General features: G+C 53.0%; 9 protein-coding genes across 9 annotated transcripts; 4 read left to right on the top strand and 5 right to left on the bottom strand.

Annotated features, from left to right (window-relative positions):
- Window positions 1–716: 716 nt before the first annotated feature.
- On the bottom strand, window positions 717–1139 carry CABS01_11302 (uncharacterized protein; the record flags this gene model as incomplete). Its single annotated transcript, XM_060544657.1, has 1 exon — window positions 717–1139. The coding sequence occupies one exon, from the start codon at window positions 1137–1139 to the stop codon at window positions 717–719; it is 423 nt and encodes a 140-aa protein (XP_060397905.1).
- A 1156-nt stretch (window positions 1140–2295) lies between these two features.
- CABS01_11301 (uncharacterized protein) lies at window positions 2296–2790 on the top strand (the record flags this gene model as incomplete). Its single annotated transcript, XM_060544656.1, has 1 exon — window positions 2296–2790. The coding sequence occupies one exon, from the start codon at window positions 2296–2298 to the stop codon at window positions 2788–2790; it is 495 nt and encodes a 164-aa protein (XP_060397904.1).
- A 2529-nt stretch (window positions 2791–5319) lies between these two features.
- Window positions 5320–5628, top strand: CABS01_11300 (uncharacterized protein; the record flags this gene model as incomplete). The annotated part of the gene is made up of 1 exon (XM_060544655.1): window positions 5320–5628. One exon carries the CDS (start codon window positions 5320–5322, stop codon window positions 5626–5628), a length of 309 nt encoding a protein of 102 aa, XP_060397903.1.
- Window positions 5629–7577: 1949 nt separating this feature from the next.
- On the top strand, window positions 7578–14587 carry CABS01_11299 (acetyl-CoA carboxylase; the record flags this gene model as incomplete). Its single annotated transcript, XM_060544654.1, has 3 exons — window positions 7578–7763; window positions 7856–8121; window positions 8191–14587. The coding sequence occupies 3 exons, from the start codon at window positions 7578–7580 to the stop codon at window positions 14585–14587; spliced, it is 6849 nt and encodes a 2282-aa protein (XP_060397902.1).
- Window positions 14588–15347: 760 nt separating this feature from the next.
- CABS01_11298 (uncharacterized protein) lies at window positions 15348–17405 on the bottom strand (the record flags this gene model as incomplete). The annotated part of the gene is made up of 1 exon (XM_060544653.1): window positions 15348–17405. One exon carries the CDS (start codon window positions 17403–17405, stop codon window positions 15348–15350), a length of 2058 nt encoding a protein of 685 aa, XP_060397901.1.
- Window positions 17406–18828: 1423 nt separating this feature from the next.
- Window positions 18829–20058, bottom strand: CABS01_11297 (uncharacterized protein; the record flags this gene model as incomplete). Its single annotated transcript, XM_060544652.1, has 1 exon — window positions 18829–20058. The coding sequence occupies one exon, from the start codon at window positions 20056–20058 to the stop codon at window positions 18829–18831; it is 1230 nt and encodes a 409-aa protein (XP_060397900.1).
- Window positions 20059–20419: 361 nt separating this feature from the next.
- On the bottom strand, window positions 20420–22050 carry CABS01_11296 (xylosidase/arabinosidase; the record flags this gene model as incomplete). Its single annotated transcript, XM_060544651.1, has 2 exons — window positions 20420–21828; window positions 21885–22050. 2 exons carry the CDS (start codon window positions 22048–22050, stop codon window positions 20420–20422), a joined length of 1575 nt encoding a protein of 524 aa, XP_060397899.1.
- A 243-nt stretch (window positions 22051–22293) lies between these two features.
- On the bottom strand, window positions 22294–23970 carry CABS01_11295 (uncharacterized protein; the record flags this gene model as incomplete). Its single annotated transcript, XM_060544650.1, has 2 exons — window positions 22294–22461; window positions 22522–23970. 2 exons carry the CDS (start codon window positions 23968–23970, stop codon window positions 22294–22296), a joined length of 1617 nt encoding a protein of 538 aa, XP_060397898.1.
- Window positions 23971–24642: 672 nt separating this feature from the next.
- CABS01_11294 (maltose permease) lies at window positions 24643–26356 on the top strand (the record flags this gene model as incomplete). Its single annotated transcript, XM_060544649.1, has 4 exons — window positions 24643–24712; window positions 24780–25611; window positions 25665–25908; window positions 25976–26356. The coding sequence occupies 4 exons, from the start codon at window positions 24643–24645 to the stop codon at window positions 26354–26356; spliced, it is 1527 nt and encodes a 508-aa protein (XP_060397897.1).
- Window positions 26357–26967: the final 611 nt, after the last annotated feature.

Raw genomic sequence — 26967 nt, 5'->3', positions numbered from 1 at the left:
GTAGCTTGCGGGGTGCGCAGAGAGAACCAGGTCATCGACATCAAACAAGACATTCGTCCCAGTCTCGGCTTTGAATAGCACTTGGCCTCATCTCATCCAACTGTCACGAGCGGCATGCCAAGTGGCCAAACCTATCTGTACGTCGCTTGGCTAAACTTGCTGTGCAGATGCGGTCTCAGAGTAACGGTTGACTACCTACAGTGACGCACGTACCTGCAAACCCAGTTCGGACGGGCAGGCTAAGACCGGCGTTCAGAGCCGCTCGAGACACGATGCGGTCGGCAGTCGAGCTGCAGGCGCAGTCCTATGTGGCTCTGGTGAGTAAGACTGTGGGGTAGCCACGATCTGAACGACGAAGGTTGATTGAGGAAGCGTGGACGTATTTGTAGGCAACGGCTTGTCATGTCAAGATGCGGCTGGAAAGATCTGTAAATGACCTTGGATCAGAGATCTGTAGATTACCTTTGATCAACGTCCCGTTAATGGTGCTGCTAAATTCAGTGTCAGCAAACGCCGTCTCACCGGCGCTGGCTCCCGCCCATCGGCGTCACAGGTCGGAGCTGAAGAGGGAAGCCTGGCTATTATTAGGGGCACGAGCAGTCCGTCCGCTCCGGCTAGGAGAGATGGACGTCAATGGTGGGGCCCGTCTCTTTTGGGGAGTCCCGCCTCTCTGAGATCAAAAAAAGGACGAAGGATGATGACCGGAAGTGGGCGCGTCAGATTACGCGCAGTACGTCCCCAGCTTTGACAGGATCGGATCTGCTCGCCCCGTCTTTAGCGCGGCCAAGTAGGTATTTGTAGGAAGCTAGTGTAGCATCCGCTCTGCTCTCCGAACGAGGCGCCGAGGACGGGACGGCCTGAGGGGCCAATGCTCGGTGATATCCTCGCTCTGGGGCGTATTGGTTGACAGATACGTTTCGTATCCTCTGGTCTGGGGTTATGATGGGGATTGGTACTCTATTGCGGTGGGAATGGGCCAACGGAAGTCCGCGCCATATGTACTGACAAGCCGGAATGTTGCGGTGCCGTGGATGGGATGGGCCGGGGAACTTGAGTAGGTGACGGGAGACCTCGGCCGCAGAGGGGTGGTGGAAGAAGCGAAGCTTCGGGTTCGCAGCGGCGGCAGCGGCAGTGGCCATGAGACGGACGCGTTCAGGGTGCAGAGAAGCACTGCGTGGTGAAGTTGAGATTAACTAGTTGGGAACTAAGCAGGCCTAGGTATCCATACCATGGGTTTTGGTCCTGAGTTGAGGAAAGGCGTTCGTCCGCGAGGTGGTATCTTGCTCTCTCTCACTGTCAGGATCCCACTATCATTAGCCTCAGTCAGCATGCTGGCTGCATTTTGGCTTTCCCATCCCACAGAACATTTGTGGCTACAGCTGACGACTGAGGCTGCGCACTGTTTAACTCCATCGTTTTGCATTACTAGAGGATTACCGCAGTACATATAGACGCTACCCTACCCTCGAATTCCGCACTATTTAACCTTAACCCTTTTCTCACCCATCCTTTCCTCTATTCTACCCTCTCCCTCGTTAAGGGATCGCTAAAATCGCAGTTTCAATAGCTTATTAATAAACTAATATTACTATTTAAAAATAAGTAATTTATTTTTATATATAGGCGCCGGGAGTCTTATTATTATAGAAATAGTAATAAATATACTAAAGCACTTAAGAAAGCTTTTTAATAAACTTCTAATACTATCTAAAGTAATTATCCTCGAGCTATAAGAAGAAGCCGAGGCGCTATATTAATATAGCCCTATTTATCTTATTAATACTAATAATACCCTTTTTAGCGTAAAATATATTAATAATACTTTATAACTATGTTATTACGCTTCGTAAATCGTACTTAACGTTAGTAAGGATTCTAGTATTATTTACTAAGTATTTTATTAAAGTTATTATCGTAGGGTTAGTTTAGTTATTAATATCTTAATAAGTATTTTAACTTAATATACTTAAAAGCTCTTATAGCTCTTAATTAGAGGCTTTTAAGGGACTTATAATTAGACTTTTTGCTTATTATAGGTAAAGCTATTATAATTAAAACTATAGCGCTACTTATAGACCTTGATAGTAAGCAATTAGTAATATAGTTATCTTTTTTTTATAATAAGCTTAAAAAAGCATCTTAATTCAAGTATTAGGTAGGTACTATACTATTTTATTAAAACTATATTCTTATACTTATAACTCAGAAAGAATTAACTTTCTTCGATAACAAGGTACTCAGACTGAGGCTGCGAGCCCCCTGCTCTAGGCGCGGTTTAAGTCTGAATCGATATTGATGTCGTTGGCGCCGGCGGGTTGGCTTCAAGCCGGGTGGAGACAGGAATGGAGCACGGGCTCCGCAGATGGACGGACAAGATGTTGGGGATCTGCGGGTGGAGATTTTCTCTTTTGGTCTGGCGCTGGTTGGCAATGTTTTTTCTCCCCCTTCTTCGGTGCTCTCTTCTCCTTCTTTGGGTGGGGGCTTGGTTGTTTTCGTGAGTTCGCTATTGGTGCTTGGAGAACCCCTGGCATTTCTCGAAGGGGCCCATCGAAGGCGACCCCCAAATTGTGTCCCAAAATCCCAATTGTTGGGGGGACCGACATTTACCGCCCACGTCGACGTGGCTCGGCAAAGCTCCTCGGCGACGGCATTGATGTTGGTGGTGGGAGGCAAGGCCAGGGCCTAGCAATTCCAGCTGCTATCGGCTTGTCGAGGACCCCTTATCGGGTTGGACCGGTGGCCCCTTGGCCTGGCGCTTGGCTTGGTTGGAATTTGCATGTTGAATGGTGAAGCTCTGCCCCAAGACCAAGATGCGAAACTGAAGAGAACGAGACTTTGGCGTGGTTCGCGCGGTCTGTCCCATCCGAGACACCAAAGGTTTAGACACAAGCGTTTGGCCACTGAGTGAATACCAGTCCAAGCCAGCAGCGGGTGAGACCGAGAGTTGGGACGTTTGTATTTGCCCTGTATGCCCTGAACTTTGTGGTTCAGCATTCTCCGTCATCCATGGCGAGTGTAATAGTGCTCGACGGGGACTTGATCTGAAGCCGGCGCTATATGTGCATAGGTTCTGCAGAAGGCCAAGGAGGTACTAGGTCGGTAAACTTGGGTACCTGGCCGGTTCTGCGTACTGCGTACTGCGTAGCCTGTAGGTGCGAGTACTGCGTAGGACTAGCGGAAGCTGATGGACGTCCCCGGACGGAGAACCGGCGAGGCTAGGCGGTTTAGAGGTGCGTAAGCGAGTCGACAGTTACGGCGTTAGGTTGTTGAGGCTTGCACCCCTGGACGACGTGGGCGACGCCTGACTGACCGCCTGCGAGATTGGGTATGGGCTGGAGGGGTGGTCGATGGGGACACCCTGATGGAGCTTTTCTGATGAAACTTGAAGGGGCGGCCTGTCCATTTGTTCCATACTCCCAGACTCTCAGTGCCGGGCGACAAGAAGTCGGGGCCGATGAAAGTTGGGATGCCAAATGGGATGGATGCAAGAGATGCGCGCATTGATCGTGCCGGGCTCCTGAACTCGTGGGAGGGCAGACTTTGCCAGTATGTGTTTGCTTGCTGGGTCCGGGGTTGCCAACGGCGCTCTCGAGCTGTGGGTGTCGGGTCTGGGTGTAATTATACGGCGTTGATGAGGTTAACGATCGGTGTCTAACGGCCGGCGGTGCGGTGCGGCGGTGTCAGAGTACAGTGACAGGGTGCCATTGGATCGTGGCAGTCAGGTAACGCAACAGCTTTCGGACATTGTTTGGAGATGCCGTCGGGGTTCGGTGGTGGCAACGATGGCTGACCCGATCCGATCCTCCATCAAGTTCAGGAGCCCGCGGAGAGTACATCAGATTTTGGTAGGAAAAAACCAGGAGCTGAATTCTGAATGCGATTGTGACATTTCGTAGCGAAGGTGATGTGTGTATGTGTGTGTGTGTCGCTGTCGCGACCAACGATCCATCTCGAATATTAGGTGTGGTGTTGGAGAATGACAAGGTCTACAAGGCTGGAGGTGACGAAATGGTTGAGAAATTGCGCAACAGTAGAAAATCTCAAGGTGCAAGGTAAGGAAGGAATGCGGCAGCAACGCGCAATAGGAGCTTTGGCCCAAGAGTACGTACCGATAAGGCCAACGATAACGTCCCGGGGTCTACAGGTGGAGACACAGGTGCCTCAAGGTACAGGGGAACTTGCCTCAAGAGAAAAAAAAAGATGCGAGGAAGAAGCTATGAGACTGAACCAAACAAGTAGCTTTGATTGGAGAGAGAGACACACATTGCTGGCCCAAATCTGAGAGAGAAAAAAAACAGAAAGATTCCAGCGGCAGAATCCCCTGGGCCGGGAAAGAATGGCAATCAGATGCGCTACGGGATGAGGATCGGTACCTGAAGCCCCGTCATGGCATACGTACCGGCGCAAGTACCTATCTTTTGTTCCCTGTCCATGGGTGTTCAATGCTCCCGCCGGGTACGTACCGAAAACCAGGGGCAGAGAATGCAGGTTGACGTTTGTTTCCTCACAGTTTTTGTCAAGTACCCAGGATCTGTTTTGTTGCTAGTTAATGTTCATCTTGAAGTGACAGCTTTGGGAGGGGAGGTAACATTACCCAACCCAACCCAATCAACGAATTATAATCGAACCTTATCTTCGTGGGGGCTGGGCTGAGAGTTGCAAGGGAGCCAGCAGTTAAAACCATCCGAAAAGGGCTGAGAGACACAACGCCCAGGCTTTACTCTGTGGTTTTGGAGGGAAGACTCAAAAGAAAGAGAGACTTTAGAATGAGACCTGAGAGACATTGCCTTACCTAAGCCTTGGTGTCCGTACTGCGGTAGGTTAGGTACGTAGTAGGTAGCTTGGATTTTGGGCATGGACAAGGAAGGACTGGTGCAGCCCGCTTGCCCGCCCACCCTTGGGCAGGAGCTCCCCCAACACCCCGGCCATTGGTTGAGGGAGGGGGGCAGAATCTCAGCCGGATAGATGGATTGGGGCATTTTGACAGATGGAGGCAAGGAGGAACCGAGGGAATCAGTGACCAACGAATGCGTTGCCAACATGGAAAAGTGTGAGTATCCATCCAGTCGTGTTCTGTATGTAGCCATCTACATACATCTTGTGTATTTGCAGCGCAGCCTACTGGCAGTCTAGTTGAGCGTATGATGTAAGCTTAGATGTGAGAAAAAGACCCGAACTAACGCTCACAGACTTCCATTGATCAATACGTAGACTGGCCGGTAGTGTCAGGTGCAAGTATCACCAGGAACAAGAGCAGGAATCATCTCAGTCCTTGGTCTTGCCCAATGTCTAGTGGCCCTTGCTGGTCTGGTCTCAAAAATGGCGATGCGCGTTGAACGGGCAGTTTTAGCTGAGGACGATCTTGCCTACTTACTTTGGGGGAAACTTGGTGATGGTGGTCCGTCACCCGCCGGAGTGAGGTACTCCCGGTACATGGACTCGGGTACCGGCTCAAGTACCTTTTTTGCACCTCGCACGTACTCTCTCTCAGAGGTTCCCCATCCCGGGAAATCTGCCATGCTCCTTCCTCCTCATCGACCACAGCACCGACAATGGCAAGCACCAAGCACAACCGCACCACGATGCACCAAGCACCAAGCACCGAGACCGACGCCGTACACACATTGACACCGTACTCCGTCCCTAAGCAGATTTGCAGCTTCGTCCTCGTCTTGGTCCCGTCCCCATGGCGATGCCCGGTGCTTCGTGCCATCGTCGAGTGAATCACGTATAACAAGTGAACCTCGCCTGCTGTATCGTGTCTGGTGCCTTCTTTCTCCCGCTCGCTCTCTCCGCCCCCGCGTCGTCCCATTACTTGGCCTCCCCCTTCTCCTTCTTTTTGTCTCTATCTCCATCTCCCGACGGGCCTCCTCGTCGTTGTTATTATATTCTCCGGGTACTTGTTAGGACCCCCTACTATATCTCCTTTCTCATACGGATACGGATCTCCAGGAACCGATAGCTCCTCCCTGGCAGGTGGCAGTGTCGAGGGAACATCTAATTGCAAAGCTTCAGGCAGGGAAACCAACCATTTCGTTCAGATCCAGCTTCAGCTTCCTTGAGCTTCTCGCGGAGAAGTAACAAAACCAGCAAAAAACACTATACAGTACGGTAGGTACCTACCCTTGACTATACGGATACTCCAAGCCCGAAAGCATACTCTTCCCGTCCTCTTTCCTTTACCATATCGATCCTCTTTCCCTCTCCGTCCCGCCGTCCCGGACGTCCTTCCTCACCTAATACGGCCTTACCTGAGCAGTCCCCGAGTTTCCCTTCCTTCCCTCTCTCGAATACGGTACGCCATGCAAAGTACACACCCCCCTTCCCCCATCGCAGACCCCACACATTTCATCCCGTCCCACCAGGAGGTACAGCTGGAGGTACAGCTGGAGGTACAAATCAAGGTACACGACGTCTACTTTGATCTCCAGAAAAAGGTACTTGGCCAAGTGACTTTGCGCCCCTCCTCATCCATCCTCACCTTCGTTGCGCTCCTCCCACGCCGTCAACGCCGCTCCAACAATCCCCGTCAAAGTTCCAGGTCCCAAATTCCACATCGCTCATTGCCTCAACCCCGGAACTCCCGTCCAAAGAGTCCACACCTCACACACACACCTCACTCACACGCTCACTCTCACTCCCCTGCGCCTGGATCCTCCTCCTAATTATTGCTTGTTCCTGTACGGAGTACACACAGTATTGCTGGCTGTCGTTAGTCTCCAGTTCTCCAGTTCACCAAGTCTTCTGACTGCCTGTCCTTTTTTTTGGTGGCTCATCTCATCCCATCCGCAAAGTCGCCGGACTACAATAACATCCTTCTATTCCCACTTCCCAGCAGCCCTTCTTCTCTCTCTCCTTCGACCTCTCTCTTCCCACTCTCTCCCTTCCATTCTCCCTTTTTCTGACATACCTTTTAGACCTTCTGTCCTAGCCACAAGACAGAAGAAGGAAGCATCTTGTCTTACCAAGCTTGCCCCCCAATTCATAACCAGGTACGTTGGCTCTAGGCATTGCTGCTTTGCTCTGCTGGCTTGCTGCTCGTTCTACGGAATACCGGTCAGTCAGTTAGTTGCGCGCGCAATCTCTCCTCTCAGGCCCAGCCCAACTGCTCTCGCCTGCTTCTCCCTGGCACCCGTCTCGCGCCGCCCATTTTAACCCCTGGCGTGGCCTGCATTCCTCACCCACCCCAATATTCTCCCCCCCTCTTAGTGCTGCCTCGCGCCCGATTTCCCCAACAAGAAACTTTTTTTGAGAACCGTGAGAGAGAGCTGTTTTTTGGGCTAACAATACCTCTTTTCCCGACTATCTAGAGACTCGAACAAATCTCTGTTCTACACATCCGCCACGATCAATTGCTCTGCCTATACCCCATACTGTTCTTTGCTGCAGAGACAGAATCCAACAAATTAATCTCCTGCTCGAATCTCCCCCCTTGAGCAACCAGAAAAAACCCCCGACGACCACCCCACGTCATAACACCCCGAATCGAAGCTCCCCGAGCTCGCCCCGATTCATGACGGTCGCTTTCTGAGATACCCGCGAAAGTCCACACCACACCACACACAAACACCGCAATCATGACCGAAATCACAGCAGCCAACGGCGCCGGCCGGACTGTGCCTCACGTCAACGGCAAGGCGACGTATGCCGAGAAGCACAAAATCGCCGACCACTTCATTGGCGGCAACAAGCTGAGCAACGCACCGGCCTCCAAGGTCAAGGACTTTGTTGCCCAGCAAGATGGTCACACCGTCATCACCAACGTGCGTCAAGCCCCAATACCGCCCCAAACGCTTACGAGATCGTCCTGGTGGGTTCATGGGATGCAAAAATGTGCTGACCGAGTGCAAAATAGGTCTTGATCGCCAACAACGGTATTGCTGCCGTCAAGGAGATCCGTTCGGTCCGGAAATGGGCCTACGAAACGTTTGGCGACGAGAAGGCCATCCAGTTCACCGTCATGGCCACCCCTGAGGATTTGGCTGCCAACGCCGATTATATTCGCATGGCTGACCACTATGTCGAGGTGCCTGGCGGTACCAACAACCACAACTACGCCAACGTTGAGCTGATTGTTGATATTGCTGAGCGCATGAACGTCCACGCTGTTTGGGCCGGATGGTGAGTTTCCTCCTACCCCCCGGCGACTGTCGCCTGCTTGCCACGGTGGCTGACCATTTCTTTCTCCAGGGGTCACGCCTCCGAAAACCCCAAGCTTCCCGAGTCCCTCGCTGCCTCCCCCAAGAAGATCGTCTTCATCGGACCCCCGGGCTCCGCCATGCGATCTCTTGGTGACAAGATTTCCTCCACAATTGTTGCACAGCACGCCAAGGTACCTTGTATCCCCTGGTCAGGTACCGGTGTCGACGCCGTCGAGGTCGACAACCAGGGTATCGTCACCGTCGCAGATGACATCTACTCTAAGGGTTGCGTTACATCATGGCAAGAGGGTCTGGAGAAGGCCAAGGCCATTGGCTTCCCCGTCATGATCAAGGCCTCAGAGGGTGGTGGTGGTAAGGGTATCAGAAAGGCCCTTTCCGAGGACGGCTTCGAGCAGTTGTACAAGGCTGCTGCTGGCGAGATTCCCGGTTCTCCCATCTTCATCATGAAGTTGGCAGGCAACGCGAGACATTTGGAGGTGCAGCTGCTTGCTGATCAGTACGGAAACAACATCTCCCTCTTTGGCAGAGACTGTTCCGTCCAGCGTCGTCACCAGAAGATTATTGAGGAGGCTCCCGTCACCATTGCCAAGGACATCACATTCAAGGCCATGGAGGATGCTGCCGTTCGTCTCGGAAGACTCGTCGGTTACGTCTCTGCTGGTACCGTCGAGTACTTGTACTCGCACGCCGACGACAAGTTCTACTTCCTCGAGCTGAACCCCCGTCTTCAGGTCGAGCATCCTACCACCGAAATGGTCAGTGGTGTCAACCTGCCCGCTGCCCAGCTCCAGATTGCCATGGGTATTCCCCTGCACAGAATCCGCGACATTCGTCTTCTGTACGGCGTTGATCCCAGGACATCCACCGAGATCGACTTTGAGTTCAAGCAGGAAGGTAGCGAGAAGACGCAGCGTCGCCCCAGACCCAAGGGTCACACTACTGCTTGCAGAATCACCTCTGAGGACCCCGGTGAAGGGTTCAAGCCCTCCAACGGTGTTATGCACGACCTGAACTTCAGGAGTTCCTCCAACGTTTGGGGTTACTTCTCCGTCAGTACCGCCTCCAGTATTCACTCCTTCTCCGATTCCCAGTTCGGTCATATTTTCGCCTATGGCGAGAACCGTGCTGCTTCCCGTAAGCACATGGTTGTTGCCCTCAAGGAGTTGAGCATTCGTGGTGACTTCCGGACAACGGTTGAGTACCTCATCAAGCTTCTGGAGACCGAGGCTTTCGAGGACAACACCATCACCACCGGCTGGCTCGACGAGCTCATCACCAAGAAGCTGACTGCTGAGCGCCCCGACCCCATGTTGGCTGTCGTCTGCGGTGCTGTTACCAAGGCCCATCTCTTCAGCGAGGAGTGCATGACTGAGTACCGCACCAGCTTGGAGAAGGGTCAGGTTCCTTCCAAGGACATTCTCAAGACCGTTTTCGCCATCGACTTCATCTATGAGGGTTTCCGCTACAAGTTCACCGCCACCCGTGCCAGCGTCGACAGCTACCACCTTTTCATCAACGGCTCCAAGTGCTCTGTCGGTGTCCGTGTCCTCAGTGATGGTGGTTTGCTTATCCTTCTTGATGGTCGATCCCACAGTGTTTACTGGAAGGAGGAAGTCGGTGCCACTCGTCTTTCCGTTGACGGCAAGACCTGCTTGCTCGAACAGGAGAACGACCCTACCCAGCTCCGCACTCCCTCCCCCGGTAAGCTCGTCAAGTACTTGGTCGAGAACGGCGAGCACGTCAAGGCTGGCCAGCCTTTCGCCGAGGTTGAGGTCATGAAGATGTACATGCCCCTCATCGCTTCCGAGGATGGTCTTGTCCAGCTCATCAAGCAGCCGGGAGCCACTCTCGAGGCTGGTGACATTCTGGGAATATTGGCCCTTGATGACCCCAGCCGCGTCAAGCAGGCTTCGCCTTTCGTCGGTCAGCTCCCCGTCTATGGCGAGCCTGTTGCTGTCGGAACCAAGCCTGCCCAGAGATTCGATCTTCTGCACAACACCCTGAAGAACATTCTGCTCGGCTACGACAACTCCGTCATCATGGCAGCCACCCTGAAGCAGCTGATCGAGGTCCTCCGCACTCCCGAGCTTCCCTTCAGTCAGTGGAACGCCCAGTTCGCTGCGCTGCACAGCCGTATGCCCCAGAAGCTCGACGCCCAGTTCACCCAGATTGTCGACCGTGCCAAGAGCCGTCACGCAGACTTCCCCGCCAAGGCCTTGGCCAAGGCCTTCCAGAAGTTCCTCGAGGACAACGTCGCTGCTGGCGATGCTGACATGCTCAAGACCACTCTGGCCCCCTTGACTGATGTCTTGAACGCATACTCCGAGGGAACCAAGGCCCACGAATTGACCGTCATCAAGGACCTCTTGGCTTCGTACATTGAGATCGAGCGCCTGTTCACTGGTTACGGAACCCAGGAGGACAGCGTCATCCTCAAACTGCGTGACCAGAACAAGGATGATATCCGCAAGGTTGTTCAGACTGTTCTTTCTCACAGCCGTGTTGGTGCCAAGAGCTCGCTGATCCTTGCCATCCTCGAGGAGTACCGCCCCAACAAGCCCAACGTCGGAAATGTCGCCAAGTACCTCCGCACTGCCCTGCAGCAGTTGACTGAGCTTCAGTCTTCCCGCACCACCTCCAAGGTGTCTCTCAAGGCTCGTGAGATCATGATCCAATGCTCTCTGCCATCCCTTGAGGAGCGTACCGCCCAGATGGAGCACATTCTCCGCTCTTCCGTCGTGGAGTCTCGTTATGGTGAGGCAGCCTGGGACCACCGTGAGCCCAGCCTGGAGGTTATCAAGGAAGTTGTTGACTCCAAGTACACCGTCTTCGACGTCTTGACCCTCTTCTTCGCTCACGAGGACCCTTGGGTCTCTCTTGCTGCCCTCGAGGTTTACGTTCGTCGTGCCTACCGTGCGTATATCCTCAAGCAGATTGAGTACCACTCTGATGAGACCGATACCCCTCTCTTCTGCACCTGGGACTTTGCTCTCCGCAAGATCGGCCAGAGCGAGTACGGACTGCCTCTTCAGTCCGCCGCACCCTCCTCTCCCGCCACTCCCAGCGGCAGCGGCGGCTCGTTCGACTTCAAGCGCATCCACTCCATCAGCGACATGTCCTACCTCAACCACAAGTGGGACTCTGAGCCCAACCGCAAGGGTGTCATCGTGCCCGTCAAGTACCTCGACGACGCCGAGGACTTGCTCGGAAAGGCTCTTGAGACCTTGACCGTCTCTGAGAAGGCCAGAAAGCGCAGCACCCCCGGTCTCATTCCTGACTTGAGTGGCAAGCGCAAGCCCGCTGCCCCCAAGGTCGACTCTGACGAGCTCTCCGCCGTCATCAACGTTGCTGTCCGCGATGCCGAGAGCAAGAGCGACCAGGAGATCCTTTCTCGCATCGTGCCCATTGTCGAGCAGTTCAAGGAGGAGCTTCTCAACCGCAACGTCCGCCGTATCACCTTCATCTGCGGTCGCAACGACGGTGCCTACCCCGGCTACTACACCTTCCGTGGCCCCGAGTACGTTGAGGATGATAGCATTCGTCACAGTGAGCCCGCTCTCGCTTTCCAGCTTGAGCTCGGAAGACTTGCCAAGTTCCACATCAAGCCCGTCTTCACTGAGAACAAGAACATCCACGTTTACGAGGGTGTCGGCAAGGCTGTCGACGGTGACAAGCGTTACTTCACTCGCGCTGTCATTCGTCCCGGCCGTCTCCGTGATGAGATCCCCACTGCCGAATACTTGATCTCTGAGGCCGACCGCGTTATCAACGACATCTTTGACGCTCTTGAGATCATTGGCAACAACAACTCCGATTTGAACCAGGTCTTTATCAACTTCACCCCTGTGTTCCAGCTTCACCCCCAGGAGGTTGAGAGCAGTCTCCAAGGCTTCCTGGACCGCTTCGGAGCCCGCGCTTGGCGTCTTCGTGTCGCCCAGGTTGAGATTCGTATTATCTGCACTGATCCCGACACTGGCGTCCCCTACCCTCTGCGTGTCATCATCACCAACACCTCTGGATACGTTGTTGATGTTGACATCTACGCTGAGCGCAAGTCTGAGAAGGGCGAGTGGGTCTTCAACAGCATTGGCGGTACCAAGGAGAAGGGTCCCATGCACCTGTTGCCTGTCTCGACCCCCTATGCCACCAAGAACCCTCTGCAGCCCAAGCGTTACAAGGCTCACTTGATGGGTACTCAGTACGTCTACGATTTCCCCGAGCTCTTCCGCCAGGCCATCCAGAACAGCTGGACCCAGTCGGTCAAGAAGCATGGCGCACTGGGCGCTCAGCAGCCCAAGTCTGGCGAGTGTGTCTCGTACACTGAGCTCGTCCTGGACGACAAGGACACTCTTCAGGAGGTCAACCGCGAGCCTGGTACCAACACCTGCGGTATGGTTGGTTGGATCTTCAACGCCAAGACCCCCGAGTACCCCAAGGGTCGCAAGTTCATTGTTGTTGCCAACGATATCACTTACATGATCGGTTCTTTTGGCCCTAAGGAGGATAACTTCTTCTACAAGTGCACTGAGCTCGCTCGCAAGCTTGGTATCCCCCGCATCTATCTATCTGCTAACTCTGGTGCCCGTCTCGGTGTCGCCAACGAGCTTATGCCCTACTTCAAGGTCGCATGGAACGACGCCAACAAGCAGGACAACGGCTTCAAGTACCTCTACCTCGACGACGAGGCCCAGAAGCGCTTCGCCAAGGACGTCATCACCGAGGAGATCTCCGAGGACGGTGAGAAGCGCCACAAGATCGTTACCATTGTCGGTCAGGAGGACGGTCTTGGTGTTGAGTGTCTGAGAGGATCTGGTCTCATCGCTGGTGCGACGAGCAAGGCCTACAACGACATCTTCACCATCACCTTGGTCACTTGCCGTTCCGTCGGTATTGGTGCCTACCTCGTCCGCCTTGGTCAGCGTGCTGTCCAGATCGAGGGCCAGCCCATCATTCTCACTGGTGCCCCTGCCTTGAACAACGTTCTTGGTCGCGAGATCTACACCTCCAACTTGCAGCTTGGTGGCACTCAGATCATGTACCGCAACGGTGTCTCCCACATGACCGGTACTGATGACTTTGATGGTGTTTCCAAGATTGTAGAGTGGATGTCCTTCATCCCCGAGAAGCGTGGCAGCCCCATCCCAGTCAGCCCCAGCACCGACGGCTGGGACCGCGATGTCGTCTACACGCCTCCCCAGAAGCAGGCTTACGATGTCCGCTGGATGATTGGCGGTCACCCCACCGACAACGGTGGCTTCGAGGCTGGTCTTTTTGACAAGGACTCCTTCGTCGAGACTCTCGGCGGCTGGGCCCGTACCGTCGTCGTCGGTCGTGCTCGCCTCGGTGGCATCCCCATGGGTGTCATCGCTGTCGAGGCCCGCTCCGTTGAGAACATTACCCCTGCCGATCCCGCCAACCCCGACTCTATCGAACAGATCACCAACGAGGCTGGTGGTGTGTGGTACCCCAACTCCGCCTTCAAGACCGCTCAGGCCATCAACGACTTCAACAATGGTGAGCAGCTGCCTTTGATGATCCTCGCCAACTGGAGAGGTTTCTCTGGTGGTCAGCGCGATATGTACAACGAGGTCTTGAAGTACGGTTCCTACATCGTCGACGCCCTCGTTAAGTACGAGCAGCCCATCTTCGTCTACATTCCTCCCTTCGGAGAGCTTCGTGGTGGTTCTTGGGTCGTCGTCGACCCGACCATCAACCCTGAGGCCATGGAGATGTACGCTGATGTTGATGCCCGCGGTGGTGTCCTCGAGCCCGAGGGTATCATTGGTATCAAGTACCGCAAGGACAAGCAGCTCGAGACCATGGCTCGCCTGGACCCCGTCTACGCCTCTCTTAAGAAGCAGATGACTGCCGATCTGCCCAAGGAGCAGGCCGACGAGATCAAGAAGAAGATGACCATCCGCGAGAAGCAGCTCCTGCCTGTCTACTCCCAGGTTGCCATCCAATTCGCCGACCTGCACGACCGTGCTGGTCGCATGAAGGCCAAGGGTGTCATTCGTGACCAACTGGAGTGGGTGAACTCCCGTCGCTACTTCTACTGGCGTCTGCGCCGTCGTCTCAACGAGGAGTACCTCCTCAAGCGCATGTCGGCAACCGTCCTCACTTCCACCCCCGGCAATGACAAGTCCAAGGCTCCCGAGACCCGCAGCCGCAACCTCCAGCTCCTCGAGAGCTGGTCTGGTGTCGTCAACTTCTCCACTGCCGATCGTGAGGTGGCTGAGTGGTACGAGGCCAACCGCAAGTCCGTCACTGACAGAATCGAGACCGTCAAGGCCGACAACCTGGCTGCTGACCTCAGCTCTGTCTTGAGAGCCAACAAGAGCGCCGCCATGCGTGGTGTTCGCGATGTCATCCGCACGATGCCGCCTGAGGAGCGTGACCAACTCCTCAAGTACCTGCGTGATTAAACAAACATATATGGAGAGTGGTCGGCGTAACGTTTATGGGTGGTGTAAGGGTATAATTGGGGTTAGACATGTTTTTCCTGGGATGATTATGACTATGTACGAGCATTATTCCGCATTTGTGTTAAGATAGATTTCAATGTTGGGAAAATACTCCCTTTAATGAACTCCCGTCCACCATGCATGTGATTGTGAAGTTGAGTTGGGTACACTGAGTTTGAGCAGTGATCCGAGGGCTACCTATCTATCGGCTACAGCGTCGCTGGGTGACTTCTGTTGGGTTGTTTTCTTACACATCACTTGCAGAGGGAGATGTAATCTGATGCTTTAAGTACAAAGCGTGCTGAATCCTCACTCGGCATCTGTAGCCCCATCAGGATGATGTAGTACCTCTTTCTCATTAACGAATTCACACACCCTTAACATAAGGTACAGACCAGAACGAGACTCCTAACGCCCAGAAAAAACCAAAACCTTTTGATACACCCCGATCTTGATCCCCTCGAACGCTCCCTATACCCTCCTCATCTACACCTAGGTCCGCGCTCGACGCTCTCTCCTTGCCACGGTATCGGACCGCAAGGTATTTAAGCGCGCCCAGCACTGGGTCTCCTCGTACACCGCAACCCAGCCATGCCTCCAGAGCCTCCTGGATTTCCCCAACCGCAAGCGAGATTATTATCATTCGTCGCTTGCGGCCCCGTGGGCTGGAGGCTGGAGGCATGGCCACTCCCCAATCAACCGCCTATACCTTGGCGTTGGTCTACATCGCCCGGCGCTTCGTCTGGCGCTCTCCGTCCATCGACGACGGCGTATTCGCCGGCGATGTAAACGGCATGCCGCCGGGTGTCGGGGGAGGCCGGCCTGTTAGGCGAGGATCGTAGCTGTTGGAGATCGCGTCGTGCGATCTCTTTTGACCTGTGGCTGGACCGGACCCGGCGATTGTACCTCGTGCTGGGGGCATGCTAGGCATACCTGAAGCCATCTGCGGTCTCGAGGCCATCTGTGCCTGGGTCTGGTCCCAGATATTGCTGTGGAAGGAGAGCTGCGGCGGGATCCGGGGCTGCGGCGGGATCCGGGGCTGCGGCTGCGGCTGGGAGTGGAGGAACATGTTTCCAGTCGAGGCCCGGGGGAAGGGAGCAACACCAGCCGGAGCTCGGGCGGAGGCAGTACCGGCCATGGGCGAGCTCAGTCCCGCGTATTGTGACGACGCCGCCGTGTTCGCCATGTAGGCCGAGTTCATGTATCCCTGCTGAGCCAGCATGCCATTCGACGCGCGCCTGAATGTGGGTGGCGTCCGTATCTGGTGGACCACCGGGTTGGATACCACCGGGTTGGATAGATAGCCGGTCTGGGGTGGGAAGCCCTGATTTGGCATACCGTTGGGTGGCATGCCCTGAGGCAACATGCCCTGGGCCGGCATGCCGTGATATGGCGTCTGCGGGCTCTGAACGAAGTTGGGGAAGCCAGGGGGCATGTTTTGATATGCCAGGTACTGAGATGGCATACCCTGCGACCCTGTAGCCTGGGCGGACATCGCGAGAGACATCCCCTGCCCCCCGCTGTTGGGCATGTTGTTCCCCACGCCCATCGCCATGGTATTCAGGCCGGGATATGTAGGGACAGGCCTCTGAGAGACCTGAGGAGAGGCCGTATATCCATTCTGAATCGGCATGCCTCCAGCTGGCATCATTGGACGCCGCTGCTGGATATCCGGCCGTCTATGGCCTTCGAACCTCGACATGTTCATGGCAGGACGGGGGCCCTGGGATGCCGCTCTGACTGATGCCGCGTGGACGGGGGTGAGGGACTCCGTTGGCGTGGGACCGCCGTGGGGAGTCTGCGCTCGAAGCGCTCTCAGGGTCGCTTGGTTTGGCCCGCTCAAAGTAGGTCTCATGTGCTGCGGAACCGCTCGGTAGCTGGTGGGCATCTTGTTGCCCATTGCCATGGTATTCTGGGCGGGATATGTTGAAGCAGGCTTCTGAGAGGCCTCCGGGGCGGGTCTTAATTGCTGCTGCTGCTGCTGCTGCTGAGGTGGCACTTGTGCTTTGGGGATGACGGAAGTTGATTGTTCGCTCTTTGCATTAGCGGTGAATGAAGTGGAATTTCCTTCGACGGGATTCTCAGGGGTAGGTTGAGAGAGAGGGGGGCTTGGGAGGTGAACTCCTGTTGGGAGACAGATGGACTGATGATTCTCAACGAGTCTCATGTCAGGAGTCGGGGGACATGAAGGGCCGCCGAACAAGCTCTCCAGATCATCGGTTGTTGTTTCCTCTACCTCCAGCTCGGGGACGTCGACCTCGGGCTTGGGGATGCTGGCAGTCATGTTCTCGTCGATGTGCTGGAATTCTTCGGGACCGGTTGGGATTGGATGAGATCCAAGTTCTCCAATAGACACTGGTCCGATTTGCTGTAGCACTTCAAGGCCTTCATTATCGTCGTTGGAGTCGTCTGAGATGACCACGATACTAGCGTGGTGTTCACTTCCAGACTCGACTGGATTGGCCTCATTCACCAAGGCCATACTCGCCTTCTCAGCCTCCTCCTCCTTCTTCATCCATTTGCCAAGAGTCAACGAGATCTGTAGGTCCATGTACTTTCCTCTTTCGCGGATGCCACGAGACATTTCGAGATCCCAAATCTCGCACGTGGGGTTGGAGCATTTGTAGACGCCACCCTCAGTCTTGCGACGCTCTGTGTTGGCGAGCAGGCAATTTGAGAGGCCAAGGCACAGTTCGCCGGTCTGGACGTATTTGGTGCAGTGACGGACCGTGTCTCTGGGCCAGTCGCATTTGCAAATAAATTGGCCGGAAACGCACATTTTGGCGGTTGTAATGATTATTGGTGCGTGGTGGGTGTGGTGATTCGACTACCTTACTGTCGATTGCTCAAGGATCGATCAGTTGACTTGTAGTATCGTACCTATTGCCTAGAGGTTGATTATAGACAGAATTGAATCGGGCCCGCCGTCGTGAATGATTATGGGTGAAGTTTGGGTGTAAGTTATCCACAAGAATAGGTCCTGTGGTATGAGAATGGGTAGAGGGCAAGGCAGTAGAACTGTAATTAGAAGAAGAGAATAAGTTGGTTGTAAGAAGGAAGGGAAGCAGAGATCTGGGACAGAAGAGAAGGAAAAAGCTGGGAAGAAGAAGGTGAATCTCAAAGTACCGGAGATAGACTGGCTAAGATGGGAAGCCATGGAGTTGACCTTACGGCCTCAGAAGAAAAGGGGCGGCTACCTCAAGTGGGGCACCCATCTCCGATAGCGATGGTGAATGACTTGCTATACAAGGTACCGTGCGATGAGTGAATGAAGGGGTGCCGGAGATAGGTCCCGGTGGTGAATGAAGGATAGCCCTCAAGGTACCTGGAGTAAGTTCAGATGAGTTCAACCTGCTTGAGCAATTTGACGCAAGCTACCTCTATGATGTTTCTCCGATGCTCATATTGAATGTTGAAAGAGGACGAGCCAGCCAATTGCCTACCTCTTCGAACTTTCTCCCGTGTTCGCGTCAACTCGGGCCTGGTGATAAGTTTCTTTCACTAACGACTGGAAATATATACCTGTGAATCTAGTCTCTGGGCCTTGGGAACTGGACTTCTCGGAGATGGAAATGTGGGTGTCTTCGTTTTGAGGGAAGTCTTATTTGGGGCTTATATCGAGGAGTTGAGGCCATTCTTCGGCGATAGAGAAACGTGGTGGACTGCGGTACTACTTGGTGTGTGATAGACACTATCTGAGCAGTAATTTATATAAACGTAGAGTCAGAAGCTGGTTGGGAAAGATCACACTGAGAATATTCCGCTTCGCCATGAGAGCTATGAAATCAGAGGTGCTTCGAAACGACGTTGAGGGCGAAAAAAGCAAGTTGAGAGTAAGAACACTGTTATAGACAACGTTAATAGTCTATTGAGACAGTGGGGGTACTCACTCATACCGTGTATAGATACTGTGTGTTCAAATCGAGAACCGCCCGAGCAGCCAGCAAAGGTAGAATGCAAAACCAAATAGATATAACGTTGTAGCAACAAATCATTAACCATGAATACTGTTATTAAGTCCGCCACTGCTTTGTTAATCAGACCTTGCCTCGATCTCAGAGGGTCGATGTGTAGGAGACAATGAAGCTCGCCCAAAGCTCGCCCATATCATACAAAGCAATTGTCTCGTTGCAAACAAACCTATGACAATCCATACGAGGAAACTGGCAAACAGATTCGTCAATAGAGTCCACGCCTTTCTTCTAAAGTGATTGGGCCAGTGTGATGATCTCTTGTGCCGTCTCTTCAGACTTTTCGATGTTGACCCAGTGACCCGCCCCAGGAATTATGACCGACCCCATCCAGCAGTCAGACCGAACGCTCTCGCCGTTTTCCATGGCTTCAAGAGCGCCAGGAACCTGGTACGTTCCCCAATCATGTGTCCCAGAGATATACTTTGTCGGGATCGCCAGCTTTGTTCCCGCAAAACAGAGGAGGTCTGCAGACAAGGCCGGGTTGATGAGGACTTTGTACCACAACAAAGAAAGTCGGAACGTGTTTCGGGAGTATTCGTCAACATAGACCTGAAGTTCTGCATCGGTGAGCCATGATGTTTCGCTGAGTTTGGCTCGCACTTCGGCCGACTCTTGGGCCATGTCCAGTTCAATGTTTCCGCGCATCGATAGATCCGCTCTCATTACGTAGTAATGCGGCATGACTGAGATCTCTTGTGCTGTCCATGCTTCGAGGGGCCGAGGATTATTCAAACTGTAATCTGCAGACTTTAGATGGAAGTATCCCCGGAGGAACTCGTGCATCGGCTGGCCTGTGGGATGAGTCCATTCGTCGACTGCTCCTGATGAGGCATTGTAGTACTTGTAGTGCTTTCTTGGCGGGTCAAGCTTCAAGAGAGAGGATTGAATGTCATTGTCATTCTTGATCGTCTTCCCGCCATCCTCCCGTTTGGATTCAAACAAAGAAGCTAGTTGCGGTGCAGGTCCAGTTCTCAAGGGCAGCTGAGGAGATCCCTTGAACGGATGCGCCATCAAAACCAAGGACTTAATCATATCTGGCCGCGTGATGGCGCACATAGAAGCCACGAATGCCCCGAGATCGTGCCCGACGAGAGTGTGAATGCTCTCGTAACCGAGTGCATGGACTAGAGTGACCACATCCCGCAGAGCGGTCAGCGGACGGATTGTCTCTTCGCTGATCGGACTGAGATTGGCGTTGTGCGTTCGGCCAAAGCCTCTCATATCGGGAGCGACTGCGTAGTACCCCGCCGCGGCGAGCTTTGGCATGACAGCAGACCAGTCGAACGACAGGTTTGGAAAGCCGTGGAGAAGTAGGATTAGAGGCGGGGGGTCTTTAGAAGGATTATTTTTTGGGAAAGACTCGAGAATGTGGAACTTTAGCCCTATGGGCGAAGTGTCGACATAGCGAGAGGTGACGCCGGGGGGGAGATCCCACGGAGGCAATTGTGCTAGGTCCATTATCCCCAAGCAATTCGTCGACCGGCGTGAGTCAGTTTTTACGTAAAGGAGGAGCTACCAGTCAAAAAAGTTCAAAAGGCTCTGTTGTACGAACAGTCTTGCAAAGGGCAAGGGACTGAAGAGGCTTTTCAACGTTCGTTGATCTTGTTAAAGCAGTTGTTCGCGTGCCTCGGCTATTGAGGGGCTTTGGAGAACTACGTCACGGGAAATCAGCCATAGCTTATGCGGAGGAATCAAGCAGCCGATTACTCCTCAGGCGGCGCATCAACGGCGACTTTCCATCTGTCTGAATTACTCAGCTCTGACAAACTTATGCTTACTGCCATTCGGGTCATGAGGTTTAGGAACCGGAGTTACTCTGCTATTCTACCGTGAATCTGCTGAAATGAACCTCGGCACCGACTGTTCCATCTTTCATAGCGTGCGCAAAGACACCAAAGATCGGCCCTGTCATCTCTCTCTCAACCAAGTCGGCAACTTGCGCCCTTCCCACTGGATTCCAATCTTCCGAGTCGTTCTCGCGATACAAAAATGTATACTCCTGCGCATTTGCTTCCACGCGCATTCCAAGCACTGTTGTGGATGTATTGACCGGGATAGAAGTTGACTGAGTTTTGTCTTCTGATGTTGTCTTCACGTTGAACACCACTTCCGAAGACTGAAAGTCAAATGTAAGAGAAACGTGGCGCGGCGCATCCTTATACATGGCTAGTCCGGCCTCCACGGGCTCCCTTCTGAACGCATTGGAGATATCCAGACTTACTGAAGCAGATGCATCAATGGATCTTTGTCTCTTGCCAATAAACGTGCTAGTACCGGTAGGAATCGATAGGTTGTTAGCACTGCACCGGAGTACCAAATCTGTCTCGCCGCTGATGTGATACATCTCGCATTCGGGGTCGCGGATGTACACGAGATCAAGGTTTGCCGGAGTCTTGTGAATCAATGATGCGTTACCACCAACAGGGCCAGAAAGAACACGCTCAAACTCCATTGTGGGTTGTTGAATCGTTGGCCATCCGTCTTCCGGCCAATCGACTGCGGTCAGGAAAGTCTCCCGGCCAAGCGGTGGACGATCGTTTTCATTTCGTACACCAAGAACTGCTGCCCACCAAGCGCCACTCTGGTCCTGGAAGAGTTCACCATGGCCGATGTTCTGGATGTACTCGTCTGTTTTCCCATCGGCGGTCATGATAGGATTTGCATCGCAGGATTCGTAGGGGCCCCAAATATCCTTTGAGCGCCCAATACTCAACAGGTGATGCTCAAAGGTGCCACCCTCAGCGACAAGGAGATAATAAGAGCCTCCTCGCTTGTATATATGAGGGCCCTCGGTATCGTAGCGCGCGAAGCCGCCCCATATCTCTCGGGCTTCAGTCAGAGCCTTGCCTGTTGCAATATCCATCTCGAATTGCTTGATCGTGCAGCTGGGCTGTTTGAGACGGTCTATCATCCAGCATCCCTGTACATAGACACGGCCGTCGTCGTCAAAATACAGACTCGGGTCGATACCATTGAAAGAAAAATGAATTGGATCGGTCCAATTGCCTGACCAGATATCGGTAGTGGTGATGTAGAAGTTGTCCAAGGAGAAGGTATGTTCATCGTGCGTCGTATTCGTGCAAACAATGTAGAAAGTGCCTTTGTAATAGCGTATGGTTGGTGCAAAGAGGCCGGCGCTGGCGACCATGATATTCCCCGTATCGAGAGGCATCACTGCTGTGCTCGCATGATTGAGTGAGATTTGTTCCTTGCGATTGATGGCATTGCCTTGCCGTGTGTCAGTACGTGTACTCATTAAGCTGGACTCTGGCTGGTTGGCCTACCAATATGCCTCCAGCCTTGAAGATCTGTTGAGGCGTAGATGGGCAGACCCGGAAATATGTGGAAAGATGAAGTTACCAGAAAGAAGACACCATCAACGAAGACGACCGAGGGATCTGGTGCGAATCCAGGCACGATTGGGTTGCAGTAAGTGCGCTTCATCGCCATCGTTGCAACTGAGCCCAGGATGAATCGGATTACTGACAACTGAAGTCGGGACGGGAATAAAGCAAACACATGTTCACAGTCTCGAAACCTCAAGTTTATAGCCACGTGCCTTTCCGATGTGGAAACATCTGATCAGCGTCTGGGGATCTGGGCCCGACATGGAGAAGTGGGCCAATTCGCCGCGGGGAATCGCAAACCACATCATTGCCCCGATCCGAATTGCCGACGAACGCCCTTCCCATATCATGACTCGCGATCATTGCTCAGCTCGTCTGATATTCTTGAATTTAGCCGGGCTAGAATGTCCAACAGCGTGCTAAAGAGGGATCCGGCACGAGTGGATATGGCCTCGTTGTTAACATTGTGCATGATTTCGAGCAGAGCCACGCCGACTTGTCGAAGCTTTTCAACCTGTTCAAGAGTCAGCCGTTTAGTCTTCCCTAACTTGAGTCTCAGGAGAGCTGTCCTTACACAAGGTTCTCCGTTGGCTTGTAAGGCTTCAAAGGGGATCTCTGACACTGCCTCCAAGAGATCGCTCGCTATCTCGACTTTGCGCATAGCAAGCATCACTGGATCGTCTGTTAGCCCGAGAATCTCGATGAAGCCGCGTTCGAAGAAGCGATTGACAAGGACTAGTCGCAGCGTATGAAAGGTGACAAATAAGTTGGCTTTCTGAATTGATATTGCCCTGATTCGAAACTGAGCCATGGCCTCGTTGGGTGTTCCCGAGACGGCATTTTTGGGATCACGAACCCAGGGTGGACAGTTGCGGAGAATACTGGTGAAGTCGAAGTATAATTGCATGGTAGATTTCTTCAAGTCTGATGCATCGTTCGAGGTGACCGAGCGCAGCGATCCAGTTTTACCATGTAGTCGTGATAGGAAGTTCAAGTCGACGAGCATCTCAGAAGCCGTATACCAAAGTTGGAAGCACAAGTTGAAACCCAGACGCAAACGGTGCTCAAAATCTGCAGTGTCGGGTTCCGGTCTAGCCTGAATGAGTTTGTAATCCTCAGTTTCCTCGAATATAGTAGTGATGGGAGTGTCGAAACAGATCTGATGAAGCGAGATGGGGACTTTGTTCAGAATTGAGGCGGACTTGTCCCCAATGTAGAGATGCCAAAAGGTGTTTCTTCTCAACTGAGCCTCGGGCCACTCGAGGTTTCGAAAAGATTCCTCGTCATACAATCGCATCTCCTGCACGAGTCGTAGTGCCTCTCCCATCGCATGCCACGACACACTGGTCTTTCCGAGGGCATGTAAGGCATTGGAGTGGAAGTAACGGATGACGATTGAGCTCGACTCCGGGTGCTCAATGTCATAGTCTTGATACAGTCGAAGAGCCTCTCGCGACGTTCTGAGGAACGGCATCGCGAGTGCTGCGCCACCGGGAAATATCTCGACTGGCAGAGTAGAGGAGACCACTGCGCAGAGGGCCGTAAGGAGCGCAAAGGCCCGGATGGTTGGAATGTCTGGGTTGGAGTGGCTCGTTGCCGGGTCGCTGGTTAACGAAATTTCCCTCCGGAGAATTGGAACCACAGCATGCATCATTTGCCGAACTATTGGTTCGCAAATGATGGGGCTGGTCGGGAACTCCCACTGCATGTAAAGATCAATGCAGGAAGATAGGACGTCTTCTAGTGGGACATATGGCAGAGCTTTCCCCAGAGCTGAGAGAAGTTCGCCAATGGCTGCGTCGAATGGAGCATGAGCGGAATTCCTCTGTTGGGTAGGGCTATTGAGAGGTTGATTGTCGTTTGATAGACCGGCAACAAAGGAGTCTATAACTTGAGAATTTCCTGAAATAGACTCTTTGCCACTCGGCCGGTTGTATTTCGTTTGAGCTGTGGTCTGATCCGATCTTTGAGCTCGAAATGGTGGCCCCCGTTTCTTCGCTGGGACGGTGTATTCGCAAGTCATGGATGACATTAGACAATTTGAGCATTGCGGGCTCTGCGCATCGCACTGTAAGATGTCGCATTTAGCCTGCGGTGGTCGGCAAGTTGCACTTGAGTCTGGTTTGCCCTACCTTGACCTTCCGCCGCCTACATCCATCGCAGGATCGTTTCGTCATTGAACTAAGCTGTCGCGTACAGAAATCCAAGCGCTTCGCAGAGTCGTCTTTGGCAATTCTCCGATGTGTCGAGTAAAGTGTGGGAAAGGGAAGAGTTGCTAGACCAATGCGTTCCGTGACCAGGATGTGGGCAGAGACCAACACTAAATAATCCGCCGCGGCGAATTAGCTTGACCATTCACAGCCATTCCAGACGATGGGTCTGCGGGGGTAGCATTGTGTTGTGGAGTAAGAAACTCTCAGGTGGCGTAACCCACGGGGAAACATGTGGTTTTGGTGTCCGCCATCTGGGCACAGGAGTAACCCCGGATCGAAGAGTGGTTTTGACTGAATACTGGACCTATAAGTAATCGAGGCTTTTCCTGATGGCTTCAGTGTCTTTCTCGTTAACCCCAGGGCAACTCAGGGAAGACATTGCTTATTCACGCGGGTCTCAAGACTCTTCTGATATCTCAGACTTCCTCTCGAGGAACTTGTTAGCACCTTTTGCGACTTGGAGACGAATTGAACATAGAAAAATGGCAGGAGTTTCAGAGAAGCCCGCAGGCTTTGCTGAGCTGTCCAAGAACAAGAGAGTCTTGGCTTGGTGTAAGCATTGCCTACGACTGACCAACTTGGTCAGCAGAAATCGAGTCTGACCGCGTTCCGTTAACAGGCCTCCTAATCTTCATTCTACCCATCAACTTCGGATACGAGCTTGCACTAGTTGGCAACATACTTGCAATCCCTGCCTTCCTCGACCGCTTCGGGACGACCACGACCTCCGGCATCAAGGAGGTTCCGACCCAAGATCAGCAAATCCTCAATGCCTCAACTACTGTCGGTATTGTGCTAGCCGCATATTGCACTGGGTTCATCTCGGACATTATCGGCCGCCGCATGGTGGTTATATGTGGCTGCGTTCTTTGCATTGCTGGGATTATCGTACAAGGCTTCTCGAACTCGATCTTGATGCTCTTTGGCGGTAAGCTCATCAGCACCGTCGGCTACGGACTGGGCCACGCTCTGGGACCCGTCTATGTCGCTGAGATTGCACCAGACTCTCTGCGGGGAGTATGCCTTATTCTCATCAACACCATGATCGTCATTGGACAATGGTCTTGCGCTCTGGTCGGCTACGGCGGATCTTTCATCAAGAGCGACTGGGGCTGGAGGTTGCCTGTGCTCGCCCAGCTGGTGCCTCCGTTCTTAATGCTGGTACTTGGAGGAATTTTACTGCCAGAGTCGCCGTCGTGGCTTCTAATGAAGGGCAGACGCGAGGAAGCTGGAAAATCGCTACGCAAATTCAACGGCCCAAGACACAACGTGGAAGAGAGTTTGGCAATGATGGAAGCTACGCTCGAAAAGGAGAGGGCGTTGAGCCAAGGTGGCGCCTCATACTTGGACTGTTTTCGAGGTACCAATTTGCGCAGAACTACGATCGTTTGCATGGTATATTTGACACAGCAATTTGCTGGTGCTCAGCTGGTTGTGGGATACCTATCATAGTAAGTCTAGACCATCCGGGAGTTATTTGTTTACTAACAGCATGATCTCATAGCTTCTTTACTATTGCAGGGGTGGGAAATCCTATCGGTATTGCTCAGGTTTGTTACAGTATTCAGCTGCTTGGCAATATCTGCTCGTGGTTCTTAGTTGAACGAGTTGGTCGCAGACCACTGATAGTCTGGGGAACTATTGCTATGACGGCTCTGCTGCTAGTGATTGGTGGCTTGGGTGTTCTCAAGAATAACCAAAGCGCTCTTACTGCCATGGTTGCACTTATGGCTCTTTGGGGATTCATAGTAAGTCAAGTCAAAGCGGGGATTATTCGTCATTCTTTTCCTTTCGCCGCTGATAATCAACGTTTAGTTCCAACTATCAATTGGTGCTGTTGGGTACGCTGTCGGTGGCGAAACTGCATCCCCTCGCCTTCGTCAAAAGACCTACTCTATCAACGTGATGAGCAATACGGCGGCCGCCTGTCTTGTCACGCAGCTCATGCCGTTTCTGATCAACCCCAGCAACGCCAATCTCGGGGGCAAGGTTGCTTTCGTCTTCTTCGGACCGTCGCTGCTATGTTCTATCTATCTCTACTTTTGCTTCCCAGAGATGAAGGGCCGCAGTTACTTGGAGCTGGAGAACATGTTCCAGAAGCGACTGCCAACTCGAGAATTTAAGAACTATCGTTTTGAGATTGAGACTGTCGAGGTTGATGATGGGGAGAAGGTTGCGGTAGTCCTGAAGGATTGACAAATTGATACACACAAGTGCCGATGACATTGTCCTGCCTGCTATGGGCAGGGTCTACAATAGCACCGAGTATTAATGAGCATTACTGCAGTTCTTGCCATATCTGGAAAAAGTCATCACACATGACCCCCTGCAATGAACTATCTCTACGTTTTGAGACCAAAGTCTTTACAGATATCTTCTATCGACGAAGTGGGGCTCGATGCCGTACTCGGGGTCCGTGATACCCGGAACCCGTAACGGTTGCCGGTTGCTTAAAGAAGTTATCACCCCAGCCTTTCGCTCATATCCTGTCTCCTACCTACTTGAGGCTGAGCCCAGTCGGTGCGTTGCCGTGATATCCGTGTCCACTTTGCAAGCCTTGGCCTCTTCCATACCCAAACATAGAGGTTCCACAAAGCTAAGAACAGCCTTCGGCCAGGCCGACGGTGCGTAAGTTCACTAATACTTTAACCGTAGAGACCTTATTTCCACCTCTGCCCCGCCTGGGAAAGCTCCCACCGGGAAGGAGCTCCTCCTATATATGCCATTTTGGGCAATATCTCCAGACCAATTACATAACGCGACGAAAGAGGCAGCCAGAATTATGAAGAAATACATTCTCTTTGATG

This window comes from Colletotrichum abscissum (genome assembly GCF_030869225.1).
Source record: "Colletotrichum abscissum strain IMI 504890 chromosome Unknown Scaffold_30.1, whole genome shotgun sequence".
In the NCBI taxonomy this organism is placed as follows: domain Eukaryota; kingdom Fungi; phylum Ascomycota; class Sordariomycetes; order Glomerellales; family Glomerellaceae; genus Colletotrichum; species Colletotrichum abscissum.
Note: the sequence above shows the minus strand (reverse complement) of the source record. Positions and strands in the feature narration are given on the sequence as shown.